Source organism: Thalassophryne amazonica, chromosome 19 (assembly GCF_902500255.1).
Source record: "Thalassophryne amazonica chromosome 19, fThaAma1.1, whole genome shotgun sequence".
NCBI lineage: Eukaryota > Metazoa > Chordata > Actinopteri > Batrachoidiformes > Batrachoididae > Thalassophryne > Thalassophryne amazonica.
In genome coordinates, this window is record NC_047121.1 from 35,931,607 (window position 1) to 35,947,404 (window position 15,798).

General features: G+C 38.4%; 2 protein-coding genes across 2 annotated transcripts in view; one reads left to right on the forward strand and one right to left on the reverse strand.

The window, feature by feature from the left end:
• Positions 1-1,794, forward strand: part of slc18b1 (solute carrier family 18 member B1) — a 28,146-nt gene extending 26,352 nt beyond the window's left edge. The window contains exons 13-14 of the mRNA XM_034159425.1: positions 1,031-1,080; positions 1,184-1,794. Coding sequence (XP_034015316.1) covers positions 1,031-1,080; positions 1,184-1,241 — 108 coding nt within the window. The 3' untranslated portion in view covers positions 1,242-1,794. The remainder of the gene's footprint in view (positions 1-1,030; positions 1,081-1,183) is intronic.
• A 2,008-nt stretch (positions 1,795-3,802) lies between these two features.
• ahi1 (Abelson helper integration site 1) overlaps positions 3,803-15,798 on the reverse strand; it is a 28,842-nt gene continuing 16,846 nt past the window's right edge. The window contains 14 exon segments of the mRNA XM_034194881.1: positions 3,803-4,183; positions 4,349-4,425; positions 4,798-4,883; positions 4,990-5,152; positions 5,225-5,284; positions 5,599-5,657; positions 10,888-10,996; positions 12,443-12,495; positions 12,780-12,825; positions 13,124-13,302; positions 14,555-14,695; positions 14,796-14,926; positions 15,351-15,469; positions 15,604-15,707. Of these exon segments, the coding sequence (XP_034050772.1) occupies positions 4,009-4,183; positions 4,349-4,425; positions 4,798-4,883; positions 4,990-5,152; positions 5,225-5,284; positions 5,599-5,657; positions 10,888-10,996; positions 12,443-12,495; positions 12,780-12,825; positions 13,124-13,302; positions 14,555-14,695; positions 14,796-14,926; positions 15,351-15,469; positions 15,604-15,707 (1,502 nt within the window). The 3' untranslated portion in view covers positions 3,803-4,008.

Consider the following 15,798-nt stretch of genomic DNA (forward strand, 5'->3'; position numbering starts at 1 on the left):
CACCTTGCCCAATGCAGATTCGAGATTCATCACTGAATATGACTTTCATCCAGTCATCCACAGTCCACAATTGCTTTTCCTTAGCCCATTGTAACCTTTTTTCTGTTTAGGTGTTAATGATGCCTTTCGTTTAGCTTTTCTGTATGTAAATCCCATTTCCTTTAGGTGGTTTCTTACAGTTCGGTCACAGACGTTGACTCCAGTTTCCTCCCATTCATTCCTCATTTGTTTTGTTGTACATTTTTCGATTTTTGAGACATATTGCTTTAAGTTTTCTGTCTTGACGCTTTGATGTCTTCCTTGGTCTACCAGTATGTTTGCCTTTAACAACCTTCCCATGTTGTTTGTATTTGGTCCAGAGTTTAGACACAGCTGACTGTGAACAACCAACATCTTTTGCAACATTGCGTGATTATTTACTCTTTTAAGAGTTTGATAATCCTCTCCTTTGTTTCAATTGACATCTCTCGTGTTGGAGCCATGATTCATGTCAGTCCACTTGGTGCAACAGCTCTCCAAGGTGTGTTCACTCCTTTTTAGATGCAGACTAACGAGCAGATCTGATATGATGCAGGTGTTAGTTTTGGGGATGAAAATTTACAGGGTGATTCCATAATTTTTTCCTCAGAATTGAGTGATTCCATATTTTCTTCCCTCTGCTTGGTCTAAAAAAGTAACCGTTACTGACTGCCACAATTATTTTTCCTGATTTCTTATAGTGTTTCTTAAAGCCAGAAAGTTGCCATTTGAAATGACTTTAGTTTTGTGTCATGTCTGTGATCTGCTTTTTTTCTACAAAATTAAACAACTGAATGAACATCCTCCGAGGCCGGTGATTCCATAATTTTTGCCAGGGGTTGTATATATTTTTGTGCTGTTTGTTTATGCTACTTGTTTCTATACCGTTATAAACCCAATTATATACACGGGGAGCTGATTTAAGTTTCTTGGCAGTTACAGGAAACTCTCAGGTGGCACCGCTTAAGATGTTTCAGAAATAACCCTATCATTCTTGTTTTTCTGTCAACAGGCGCTGCTCCTCACTTTGTATTATCTCTGTCAAAGACTCACACCACAACGGTAATTCTTCACCTGGATAATTACTTCTGATGATTATAGATGGATATTTTAATTGGGGGGCGGGGAAGCTGGTTTAATATCTCTTTTGTTTGTTTCTTTTAAGTGTTCATGAGAATGGAGGCAGATGTGTAGATGAAAGCACTCCTCTCCTGGATGACTGAGAGCCTTGTCTGAGCAGCGACATGTCGAGGGCCTCCGGACTGGAAACAACTTAATCCTAGTGTTGTAGTCTTTAAGTGCAATAAATCAGACATTATCATTTTCGATTAGTTGCTGATAATTTGTGAAGTCAGAACCTGATCTGCTCAGAGTTGCTACAGGAGCAGATGTTTTACACTGGATGGCCTTTCTGACTCTAGTTCGACATGGAGAAAGAAACATGCAGCTCCTGGGTTTCCTAAGCGGTCTACCACCCAAATAGTACTCAGGACCCACTGTGCTTAACTTCTGAGACCTGACAGGATCAGGTGTGTGTTAACTCTGGAGATCAGACTTAACTGTCAGAAAAGGACTGAAAATTACACTAATCTTATAGTCCACATCAAAGTCAAAGTACCTGTCTTTCTGTTCACTGTATGTTTTGCTCTAGTTTCTGTGACTAGCTTACATGACTTCATGTTGAAGTCATGTCATGGAAGAAAAATAATCATTACACTCTATTTGAAGTGAAATTTTCTGCGTACCACTGTGAAATAGAAACACCACATCCAGTAATATAACCGGGTCATATTTCACTGCAGTTGTTGGTGTTTATGTTGAAACTAATTACTGCACTAAGTATTGGTGACTGGGAATGTTACATTTCTGCTATATCTTTTCTGCTAATTATAATAAAACTATAACAATATGAAACATTCTGAATGATTATTGATGTAAATTTACCATCTGTGACACTTCATACATAACATAACCTGCATATCCGCAGTATGGACCAGAATATACTTTGATAATCACCTGGTCGTCTTCTGAAATAATCCATTAATGCATTCGCTAATCTGTTTAACAATGTTAAATTTTAACAGTGACTACTAGTAAGACACTTTGCAACTGAGGAACATTTTTTTATTGTGTGTCTGTTGGGGGGCAAAATGTATTAATCTCACAGATAAGAAAATTAAAAAATATATATGTACTTACTATATGGGCAGGAACAATGCATAGAACAGCTATTTCATATCCACAATAATAATTCACAAAGATGTAAAGCAACAATCCTTAAAACTATACATTTCTCCAAGTAACAAAATTTGTACAAACACCGTTTACAGTATTAGCATTTATCAATCTGTACATGAATATAATAACTCTGAAAGACAGCTCCCCCTCCACCACCAAAATGTATATCAGATGTTTAAAAAAAAAAGTTTTTGTCCAAAAGGATCCACACAGATCAAGTCTGTTAACCTATGTGCACAGTGTGTTAAGTGTGTGTTGCTCCCACAGCATGTTAATGAGAAGTCACAGGCACATAAACGTCAACTTGTGAAACAATGGGTTTGGGACCTGATGAATTTTCTTAAAACTCTGTTAAAAGCGTGGGGTATGGGCTAAGGAAGACAACATTAAGAGTAACCCCTTAATGCCCATTGTCGCATATATGCTACAATCTCTGACTCAAATATGCAACTTACCAAATTGACCTGTATGCCCGTTGTCGCAAATTTGCAACATACCATCATTATTATAACATTATAACAAAGTCATTACCAGAATACCCAATATTACTATCTAGTTTTTGTGCAAAAGTGAAATTATTAATCTCAACATTATTTACCATCTACTTAAAGGCAAAAACACACAAAACATTTTTTTTATATACAGCTATATAAATTCGGGCGTTAAGGGGTTAAAACCTGCAGTTAAGGATCCAGGATCCCCCATCGTGCCCCCCCTCCACTTTCTTTAACATTATGGAATAGGGGTTTTTCCTCAATATTTTTGCGAATTTCCTTGCCCCACCCTTTCAAGTTTCAAGAAAATCAGTTCAGTAGTATCTGTGTAATCCTGCTAAAATTGAGCTCTAATAGTTGCAGAGTTATTTGTGAAGTATGGGCGGAGCTATGTGCTCTCCAAGTACTCTCTAGTTTCACGTTATTCAACCATGCAAAATGTTTTGTACTATTGCATTATGCATACTTCCAAACCCTTGTACTTAAAATTCCTGTGAGAAAAGCATGCTGAAATGCTGCCTGCTGACCCGGTGTTCTGTCGAGATGAGGTGCGTCATTGAGATGAGGCTCCTCGCGTAACTGCACATGCATGCCCTGAAAAAATTACTTGAAATTTGCTTATTTTGAATGGCAAGTAAATCTATAAATTGTTCATCCGAACATGGTAATGTATAAAATCTACTCACTATAAAACGATAAGTATTTTTAACCTGGAATTAGCTTATTTCAACAGGCAAAATATACATACATTCATGCTCCTAACATAAAATACAGAAAATGTTTTACTTACTAGGCTATAAATACACTGAATACAATTAATAAAAAAAACAAAAACAAAACAACTTTGTTTCGGAAAAAACAAAAAAAAAAAACAATGCGCATGCGCAGTTGCACATTGAGCGAGTTACATCATCTCCACATGTGCAGTTGCGTGAGGTACCTCATCTCGACGGGTGACGTCTTCAAGTCCGGGGTAGAGCGATGTGCACATGCGCACACATGCGCAGTAGCGCGACGCACCTCATCTCGACGTTCACCTCATCTCGACGGGACGCTCACAGGTCCTTTATTAATAGTGTCTGGCCAGTGTCAAGCTCTTTCATCTCAATGGGTCCAACACATGTTCAGTCAGTGTTCAGTATATCCGTGTTAAACCACGTCTACTGTTTGAATACGATGTAAATGTCGTATTACATAAACCTCAATTTTTATTGACAAAAGTAGTGCAATTTTAAAGGACTAGGTTGATGCTTCGGACTCAAAGGAGCTGTTTGTCTGGCCTGTTGGTGGCTTTGGAATCAACAGGTCTACCTGTTGATCTAGGTTTCCTACTGCTGCTGCTGCTCAATGGTGAAACACCTGGAACAGAAAGTGTGGCCTGAGATAATGGTGGAGGAAGTCTTGAACTCTTAATTTTTGTTTTCCTCTTCGATCTGTGGAAGGAAGCTTTTGTTATTAATCAGTAAACCATAAACTCAATAAGATGTTACATGCTATAAATCTGTGTGGTCCTGGTTTTCCTGAAGAATACATTTTTTTAAAAACTGCAGCTTCATGTGATGTCCTGGAAGATTAAGGCAAAGCTGTTGGAGACTTACTTGGAGTCAGTCACCTCAGGGTCGGTGTCCCGTTCCGAAATAAACCGTATTTCCCCAGAGCTAACGGCAGCAGATGCCTTGAAAAAGTGAAATGAAAACAAGAAGGAAGAAATAAAACTAAAACACTATGCAGAGTGCCAGCAATTACAATTAATCTGTGTTTACGTGTTTAAAAAAAACATCCTTAAATCTATCTTTTGACTGTTCCTAATCTACTTTAGCCTTGAACAGTGACACATAATTCCACCAAAATAGGGCTAAGAGAATACAATTTTTTTTTAAATAAAAATAGAAGATTTCTGAAATGTGAAATGCTGCTAAAAATCAACAAAAATGGCAAAAAATATGCTCTAGACTCCACAGAAATAATGTAACAAGCAGCACTGGTTGTGCAAACACTGATCATTAATTTTTATCTGCACTAATATCAATGTCATTCATTCTTTTACCTTGGTTTGCGTTGACCTTTCGACCGTCCCCTCAGATAAGGCTGCGTTTACATCCACAGACTGAGTCACCTCTTCCTTGAACTCTCCTACAACAATAAAACGCCTCATTATAGTACGAGTTAGTGCAGACATATTAGGTAGTACATACATTATATATCTGAAGTGTCTTAAACTAAATTACCACCCACTTACTCTGATCTGCTACATAAGAAGCGAGAAAATATCCCTGATGCCCGCTGGTTAGGCGTCCAAACCACCATTTGTCATTGTCTTTGTACAGCACACGTATGACATCACCACGGTGGAGGGTCAGTTCATCAGATCGATTAGCACAGTAGTCATGGAGTGAGACAACCTTAGAAAAAGAAGAGAAGTGTGGATTGGCTGAAGAATGAGGAGGTTTACTTGAACCTACTGTGCCACTTACTACTTCTGGGGCAGAAGCTGTTTCCACATTGATGCCTAAAAGAACGTGCTCAAGCACATTCTGATGGGGAAAATAAATAAAACATGAATTCTAGCAGCATATTTATGGCAACAAATATAGTAGCAAATTAATTATCGTATTTTCCGGCCTACAAGATGCATCAGAGTATAAGTCAGAGTAACAGTAAAACTGGTAGTAATTAGTCATATGTACTCATATATATATATATATATATAAACATGCAACTTAATATCCAGGAAATATGGTATGTATAATCACAGTTACTTGGCTGAGACTCAAATGATTTAAAACAAGAAATGAGCCACCAGAAAGAAAAAGTGTGAGGAAAAGTTTAAAAACAGTAACACGCTTACAGTCTGCAGGTGGAATGATGGAGTTCCTCTTTGCAACTGACCAGCTGCACTGAAGCCAGCTGAAAAGATCAGGCATAAATATATCATCTTGGACTGAAACTCACGTGAACACAATTGAAAGAGGTCTGTGTTTTTCTTTGTGAACAGTGTACTGTCAGTTCTGCTGGTGAAGCCAAGAAGACCAATCATGTTCTCATGGAAGATGTTGGCGCTGAGTTTGTGATGTCTGGCCACAGACTTGTAGCTTCCCTTAAGGATTCACATGAAGCCCTGCAAACGACTTTCTGCTCACCATCCCTGATTAATATGGCTGGACATCAGGATCAGACTGATAAAAAAAACCCATCAGTAATCAGTTTGTGTGTGTTTTAGGAGTGGATAGCTTAGCTAATTATCTCTTAGTCCATGAGCACTTTGTTTAACTTGTGCACAAAGGTCTGTTTTAGTTGTGCAATGTTGGCAGACAGGGTGGACTCTTAGAGAGTTGTGTCCATAAGCTACAGCAGCTTATTAATTCACTGAAGTCCAATGTTATGGGTACCCCAGAGAAGTTTAATGTTGTGGTGGCTAACATGAACGTTAGCTTTAGCTCAGCTCCACCATGGACTGTGGTGAGGTGGAAGAAAGCTTGAAAACATGGTGTCCATTTGTGGTGCCTGGTCTGCAGTCACTTTTACCGACTGTGACCAGTTTTTTTCTGCCCTTGTGAGGCCTATTTGTAGACCTCCCATCTTACGGGCAACCTGCAACCCCATCCACAGGCCAAAACTCTGCGCGTTAGTGATCAGGGATTCTAGTCAGACTAGACATGACAGCTGATTTTAAATGTTTACTTGGGTCCAGAGAATCATACTGCTACTGTGGCCTGCATCAAATGATGTACCCATAAAATATTGATAAGTTCATGTTATGGAAATTTAGTGCCCATCAGCATCTTGGATACTATTAGAACTGGTGATGCTGCACCAGCTGAACATCCAGAGCTTTAAAAAAAAAAAAAAAATCAGATTTTATCACCCTCAGCTGGTATAGACCGCTGTAAACCTATAACTAAACAGACATCGGACCTACATTACGGCAAAATCACTGTTTCAACTGGATCATCTGCTAAATCCAGTAAGGTTGTTAGTTTAGGTTTCATTAACATAAGGTCCTTATTCTCTCAGTCATTGTTGATTAATGACTGTTATTTCTACCTGGTTCTTTTATGTAAAATTCTGCCCCTTACCAAAAACCAAACCATTGTATTCCTCATTTTGAGTTTATTCAAGGTCACGTTAGAAACCAGGCCTGGGACCCTCACAGACAGTGTCCATCTTGTGAAAGGCCCCTAAAATGAGTCATACAACACTTTTTATACCTTGTGGGTGTTAACATGGGTGTGGTTTAGGCTCACATTTCTAATGTTACTGGCTCTCACCAACAGGGGAAGATCTCCCTGTGTCTGAGACTTGGACACATGATAAAGTAAAACTTAACTTATATTTCTCAGAACCTCCAAACAAATAACACAAATAGTTGATAGCTAACATAAAATAATGAATTAGCACAGATATTATCTAACATGACCTAATTTTGAAACATCATTTTGATATGATCAACTTGTAAAACCTGGCTAAACCAAATGTCTTCCTGGCTTTGAATGAAGCCTGCCCACTTGCATACACATTTAGTCATGTTGCCCTTGGTACAAAGCAAGGAGGAGGTGAAGCTTTAATTTATAAATCTAGGTTTTGTTTAATGACTTATGGGGTCCTAAATTTAGTTCATTTCAATATTTGGTCCTCTGCTCCACTCAGACAGCCACGAGTAGTCACGATCAGAAGGACAATAACCAATCAGCAGATAGCCTCAGGAATATCTTAAATTCGGTCCTTACGAGTCTACTAGATTGGATTACTCCATCTACTATAAAATCTCAGCACCCTTGGCTGAACATGCATTTGTTTAAAGATTATCTAAGGGATCTCAAGCATAGGTGTAGGAGTCGAGCATAAATGTCGCAGCTCAAAAACTAGTTATTTGTCTTTCACGGCGCAACACTATCTTGGAATATAAGCATGCGTTACTGACTACAAAGAGGGACTATTATTTTGATTTAATTAGCATAAACAAGCAAAATTCAAATTTCCTGTTTAACACTGTCTACACTTTTTCCAAGGGCAACCACCTGTAAATCGAGAAAATAGAGGATATTAGGTCAAAAATATGACAGCATGTTTCAGGCACACTACTAGCCTGTACCAACAGAAGCACCATCTCTGCTAGGAAGCCAGGACTTTCCAATTTTAACCCAACTTCACTGGTTATGTGGTCACAACTTGTGAACTCAGCTAAAATCATGACTTGTCTATTTGACCAGATACCATGTAAACTGCTTAAGGACTAAGGAATATTGTTAATTTGTCACCAATATCAGGTTCTCTTCTGACATTTTTAAAAGCTGCAGTGATCAAACCTATTCTTAAGAAAAGTAACTTAGATCAGAGTTCACTAAAAATTACAGACATCAAATCTATGCTTCTGCTCTAAAATTCTTCATAAAGTGGTTTCACTGCAGCTTGTGGATTACCTTGCTAATACAGACCTCTTTGAACCACTGCAGTTAGAGGACACAGTACTTACTAAGTGGTGAATGATCTTCTGTTTGCAATGGACTCAGATACCACCACAGTGCTGCTATTGCTAGAACTTATTGCCACGCTTGACATGGTCAATCATTGTATATTGCTGGATAGGCTTGAGAGTTACTGTACTTTGGTATTACTGGCCAGGTTCTCTCATGGTTGCCATCTTACTTATCTAGACACTCTCACTGTATTAGGCCCATTCCTATTCACTTTCTACAACCCCTGGCAAAAATTATGGAATCACCAGCCTCGGAGGATGTTCATTCAGTTGTTTAATTTTGTAGAAAAAAAAGCAGATCACAGACATGACACAAAACTAAAGTCATTTCAAATGGCAACTATCTGGCTTTAAGAAACACTATAAGAAATCAGGAAAAAAAAATTGTGGCAGTCAGTAACGGTTACTTTTTTAGACCAAAGCAGAGGGAAAAAATATGGAATCACTCAATTCTGAGGAATAAATTATGGAATCACCCTGTAAATTTTCATCCCCAAAACTAACACCTGCATCAAATCAGATCTGCTCGTTAGTCTGCATCTAAAAAGGAGTGATCACACCTTGGAGAGCTGTTGCACCAAGTGGACTGACATGAATCATGGCTCCAACACGAGAGATGTCAATTGAAACAATGGAGAGGATTATCAAACTTTTAAAAGAGGGTAAATCATCACGCAATGTTGCAAAAGATGTTGGTTGTTCACAGTCAGTTGTGTCTAAACTCTGGACCAAATACAAAAAACATGGGAAGGTTGTTAAAGGCAAACATACTGGTAGACCAAGGAAGACATCAAAGCGTCAAGACAGAAAACTTAAAGCAATATGTCTCAAAAATCGAAAATGCACAACAAAACAAATGAGGAACGAATGGGAGGAAACTGGAGTCAACGTCTGTGACCGAACTGTAAGAAACCGCCTAAAGGAAATGGGATTTACATACAGAAAAGCTAAACAAAAGCCATCATTAACACCTAAACAGAAAAAAACAAGGTTACAATGGGCTAAGGAAAAGCAATAGTGGACTGTGGATGACTGGATGAAAGTCATATTCAGTGATGAATCTCGAATCTGCATTAGGCAAGGTGATGATGCTGGAACTTTTGTTTGGTGCCGTTCCAATGAGATTTATAAAGATGACTGCCTGAAGAGAACATGCAAATTTCCACAGTCATTGATGATATGGGGCTGCATGTCAGGTAAAGGCACTGGGGAGATGGCTGTCATTACATCATCAATAAATGCACAAGTTTACGTTGATATTTTGGACACTTTTCTTATCCCATCAATTGGAAGGATGTTTGGGGATGATGAAATCATTTTTCAAGATGATAATGCATCTTGCCATAGAGCAAAAACTGTGAAAACATTCCTTGCAAAAAGACACATAGGGTCAATGTCATGGCCTGCAAATAGTCCGGATCTTAATCCAATTGAAAATCTTTGGTGGAAGTTGAAGAAAATGGTCCATGACGAGGCTCCAACCTGCAAAGCTGATCTGGTAACAGCAATCAGAGAAAGTTGGAGCCAGATTGATGAAGAGTACTGTTTGTCACTCATTAAGTCCATGCCTCAGAGACTGCAAGCTGTTATAAAAGCCAGAGGTGGCGCAACAAAATACTAGTGATGTGTTGGAGCGTTTTTTTTGTTTTTCATGATTCCATAATTTTTTCCTCAGAATTGAGTGATTCCATATGTTTTTCCCTCTGCTTGGTCTAAAAAAGTAATCGTTACTGACTGCCACAATTTTTTTTCCTGATTTCTTATAGTGTTTCTTAAAGCCAGAAAGTTGCCATTTGAAATGACTTTAGTTTTGTGTCATGTCTGTGATCTGCTTTTTTCTACAAAATTAAACAACTGAATGAACATCCTCCAAGGCCGGTGATTCCATAATTTTTGCCAGGGGTTGTATATGCCGCCTCTTGGTCAGTATTGTGAAGCTACAGAATTGCTTTTCATTGCTGTGATTGACCACGTGAAGCTTAGATGAAGTCAGACATGAACTGTGGGTCATGACTCCCGCTGGACTTCTTCTCAAGGACTTCCAATGTGGACATTATTTTGATTGTACGTTTGACAATTCTTTACTGTATGTTCTTCACCGGATTCTTGTTATTGTTAGCTTGGCTTAAGCAGTGGGTCAACCCTCAGTCTGGTTTGCCTGAGGTTTCTTCCTCAAATACACCAGAGGGAGTTTGTCCTTACCACTGTTGATCAAGTGGGTTGGTAAGGTTAGACCTTGAAGCACCTTGGGGTGACATGTTGTAATTTGGCACTATATACACTCACACTCATCTTCAACCGCTTAGTCCAATTAAGGGTCACGGGGGGCTGGAGCCAATCCCAGCAGTCACAGAGCGTAAGGTGGGGTACACCCAGGATAGGACGCTAGGCTGTCTGGCGCTATATAAATAAATTGAATCATTAGGTCACTTGACAAACATATTTGGTGATTCTCGTGTCTCTGCAGGAAAGTGAATGTCCAAGTTTTTTTGTTGTTGTTGTTTTTATCCTGGTGCTTCCAGTGTTCCTGTTTTTTAAATATAATCCCTGCCACCCTTACATACTTACTTAGCTCAAATATTTGTCGCCACATGCCACAGAGCTGCAGTACATCCATTCAGAAAGTAAAAAATGATGTGATTAACTGAATGGGTTACTTACAGAGCTGGCTGCTCTGGGGGACATGCTTCTCTGTCACAGAACCAGAGAGCTGCAGCTTGGAGAACGGTGACAGGAGAGACAAAGGTGGGAAGGAAACATTTAATCCTCCCTGAGAGTGAGAGAGAGAGAGAGAGAGAGAGAGAGAGAATAAACTTAATTTCATATAGATCTGATAAGGTCTCCAAAGAATTTTTTTGCGGTCAGCCTGCAATTTGATGTAGGGGAGGTGATGGTGTAGTGGTTAAGCATTGGGCTTGAGACCATAGGATCCTCGGTTCAAATCCCAACCTGACCGGAAAATCATTAGGTCCTTAATCCCCGAGTTGCTCCTGGTGTGTAGTGAGCACCTTGCATGGCAGCACCCTGACATCGAGGTGAATGTCAGGCATTATTTGTAAAGTGCTTTGAGTGTCTGATGCAGATGAAAAAGCGCTATATAAATGCAGTCCATCCATTTACCATTGATGTACAATGCTCAAATTGAAGTCCAAATCAAACTGAAATATCCTGTTTCTTATTAAAGCCCCTCCATGATCCTTAATTGTAAACATAAGGCAATGGTAAAATACCCTCGGCCGTATGAGCATGTACCTTTTAACGTTGTCTGCAGAAGGGCATGCATGTACGCATACATGAGCTTTTGAAAAGACGGGAAGTTACCTTTGACCACATGTGATGGTTGTGCACGCTGACGTCTGCGAGATGTCTTGTAAATCACTCCAGAGGTTTTATTAAGTTACAAAAACAGCGCTTTCAGTTTTAGAAGTGTTTATTTATCGCTAGCTTTTATGTAATATTTATGAGAAACGTGAGATTTACACAGAAACGCAGCAGTTTTGGATTCCGCCATGTTGGATTAGCAGCCAGAGAAAGCAGCCTGTGACGTCACAGCGCCTCTCTACTCTGATTGGCTGTCTCATGTCCTACCCAGAATGCTGACACTCCCTCCGCCCCCCCCCCCCCCCCCCAAAAAAAAAAAAAAAAAAAACAGTCGGCCATATGAACATGACAATAGGAAACCGAATGTGACCTTCTGACCTCTTAAAATAGGTCAATGTTAGGCATCTTTGAACTTGTCCAAGGTCTGTCTCCAAGAATGCTCCCTGTGAATTTGAAGACCCTGGCAGTAATAGGACTGGACTTGTGTTGAGCACAGACAGATGGACAGACAGACAGATACAAGGCCTTCGCAATATCCGCTGGCCATATTTTGGCTATGGGTAAAAATCAGATTTAGAAAATGGATGGGTGATTCCACACCGGGGAAATTAAAAAAAAAAAAAAAAGAGAGAAAGAGAAAGCAGATAAGTATAAAAACAAAACCACTTAACACATAAAAAACAAAACAACAACAACAACAAAAAAACAAAACCACTTCCCATGTGTTATTATTACATGTACATTTTTTTTTGTTTTGTTTTTGGATTCTGGAAGGAAACCACCTAACAATGATGACCAAATGACAGTGCTAGTACAAGCATTTTAACCATCTATAGCCTGCATCATGACTTTTATATACATGGGTGCGCTGAAACACGAAAATAACAACACTCACTGTGTCAGCATCCGGTGTTAATCTTGTCCCCATGGGAGTTATGCTCATTTTGTCTGTAAAACAGAAACATAAAAGATATGTTTTGCGTCAATGTAGACAAAGCACTGCTCACAGAGAGAGATTTAGTCAACTTTAAGAGTCACAACAGACATGAATGAAATTAACAATAATAATGTCATCAATAGTTGATTAAATAATGAAATAAGATAGATTATCTGGAATTAATATAAGTAATCAATATTTTTAGTACAATAAAAATGTGATTTCCACAACATTTAGAATGAGCAAAAATATTAGTAATATTTACAATTGATTCCATATAAAATGACTGCAATACCTTGTTCATACAAGTATCCAGACATCGAAGACTGTGGCTGTGGTTCCTGGAATGGTTTGTTTGAAAGAGAGAATATAGTTGCACAAACTATATTTCTGCTCACAAAAAGAATATAAATCTTCATACTGTATTTCATAAAGTAACAGCTCATATTTCAGAATATTAGAGGCCAGTTTCTTTATGTATTTAGATAAAGTGAACAGCAGTGATTCCCAAACTCTTGTACTTGAACCCTGCTCTGCAGGTTCACCATTTCTTCTCGCTCAGCACACAGTTGTTCCAGCTGGTGATCAAGACTGGGAAACATTGAAAACTGGGACTCGAATGTTGGGCTGAATATTTACCAGTACTGAATCCAGCTTCTCCTTGACATACTTCATTTTCAGTGAAAATCTTTTTGCTCTGGCATACTGATCCATGGTTGAAGAAACAGATGTCTCTTGGTTCACTAGAGGGTCAGGTGTGTTTCTGGAGTCTGCAGAAGCTGATCGAGCTGCTTCCTTTATATTGTGAATCTGAGAAACTGAAACTGAATGAAATACTCTTTGTTGATTGTTGTCACTTTAAATCGTTATGTAACAGCAAAACATGAACATAAAAATAAACATGAACAAACAAAAAAGAAAAAAGATCTTGCCAAGTCGGGTCTTATACTGTCCATTTTCTTCCCTTTTCATAAAATTGTGCTTTATGTAGTTTTCGCACCTGTGCTAGTTTCTCAATTATCATGATTTTCTCGATTAGAGAGGTCCATTGGTTCCCCCTTCCCCTATTCATTGTTGCTGCTTTTTAGAGGCTATCAACATTATTCTCAGCAGATATCCATCATTTCCTGTGATACTTTAGTCAGAAAAATTAACAAAGATACAATACTTTACAACTCAAAGGGTCCTTATATCTTAACATTTGTTCTATTGTTCGATATACCATTTTCCCAAAACTCAGTTTCTGACCATGTCAAAACATATGCAAGTATTCTGCATCAACGTTCTCTCTAATATATTTGATGATTTTTTTTTTCATTGTTTACTTTTCACCTTTCGTTTAATGAAAAAACACACCAGGTTCTTCCAAGAAAATTCACTCCAAGTACATGAACTGATTGATATCTGATGGTTTTTCCCAAATTTTCCAAACATAATCTTTAGTAATTTTCATTCTTAACATCTTTCTCCCATTTTTGTTTTATGTATGTGGGTTAAATGTTTGTTACTAACATTTAATGATAAAGTACTGAGATAATTCTGATATTACTTTTCTTGTAAGTTTTCTTTATGGTTTGAATCACTCTGTTCATTTCCTTGGAGGGATGCACCCGGATTTCTTTCCTATAATAGTCACTTAATTGAAGTTATCTGCAAAAGTCATGTGAACCCAGATCCTATCTTTCAGGTTTTGGGAGCTCTCCAGCTCTCTCTACACACCATGCTGTCATTCCTTTTTCCATCCTGTATTGAAATGTTTGGTCCTGTTAAGCTGGTTTAAAATTTGCTACCCATTTTAAAGTCTTCATGAGCTTTGTATTTTGTTAATACAAATCATAATTCTAGTGTATGCAATTATGCACTATTGTTGAATTTAGGTCCTTTTTACATTTACTGAAAGGATTTCATATTCAGAACTCTGGGTCTCTAGTGACAGGGCATATCTTTTTAATGTCTTGATTTATGTTTTTGTAATTTACTTCATAGATCACTGAGAGGTTGAGGTTGCCACACCCAAATATTTAACAGATCTCAGATTCCAATAAAATGTGTAAGACTGAAGTCACAAACCTTTGTGGTCATAGAGGTAGAGATGAATAGGATGGCTCTGACCGAAGGAGCAGAAAGCTACCATGTTTTCATGAGGGTGGAACGACACACTGTGCAGAGCTGTGGTATAACAAAGCTCGGAGTACACTGCGACTTGGTCACCTGAAAAGAGAGCCCAAACAACCAACATCTTGAGTCACAATGCAAAACGTTTCGAGAACTGAGCAGCATGTACATCATACATGCGACACAAGATCCTAACCTGTTTCAGTATTCCACACGTACGCCATCCCATCCTCGCTACCGGAAAAGATAAAGTTCCCACATGGTGTTAAAGTACTATGGATTTTTTCTCTGTAGTTTGTGGCTCCGGTGTATTTCATTACGGCCAGGCTGAAAGAGACAGGCAGGTGTGAAGATAAAAAAAAAAAAAAAAAATTATTTCAAAATTTTAACATGTTTTGGACCCTTATATTTAACACATTTGGACTTCAAATTTGTGAGAGTGCAATGCAGAAAACAAAATTAAAGTATTATAGCAGCCACTCCAAAGCCCTGACCTGCAAACCATAGAAAATGTGTTATCTGAACTGGGGGGAGATCTTCAAGCAAGGAGGTGCATATTGTAAATCTGACTGCTTTACAGTAGTTCTGTCCATTGTGTGCATTCAATACATGAAAATTGGAATGAAAAAGAACTGCTGCATTCATATTTTTGCTGAGTATAGCTACAAAGTCTCGTATCTTTAAGCCTATTGAAAATGTATATATATTCCTTTGAAGCGATTGTAACACATTTGCCTTCTTATTTATTTACATTCTCAAATCCATCATCCTCAGGACACTGTCTCTGGTGTGGATGAGCAGAGAACGTCCACTTGGATGCAGCTGCAGCATGTTGATGGGGGTACCCCTGAAGTCTTGCTCATAAATTTTCTGTCAAGAGACAACATTTCCAGTAAGTGATATACATCTGCCACATAATCTCAATGTTTTCACTTTGTACATTATTTTATTTCATTGAACACAGCGCATCTACATTACTATACCAGTACACTATTTTCATGTACCTTTTCTATACACCAGTGATGACATGACTGCTGTTTCTTGGTGCCGTTGACCGTGTTCCATATAATGATCAGGCCTTTATTGTCTGCTGAGAACATTCTTCTTCCTAAAACATAAATAAGAATACAAAACAAACCAAACAAACAAAAAACCAGTCATTTAGAAATAGAGTGACTGTACGTACAGTGCATCTAGAA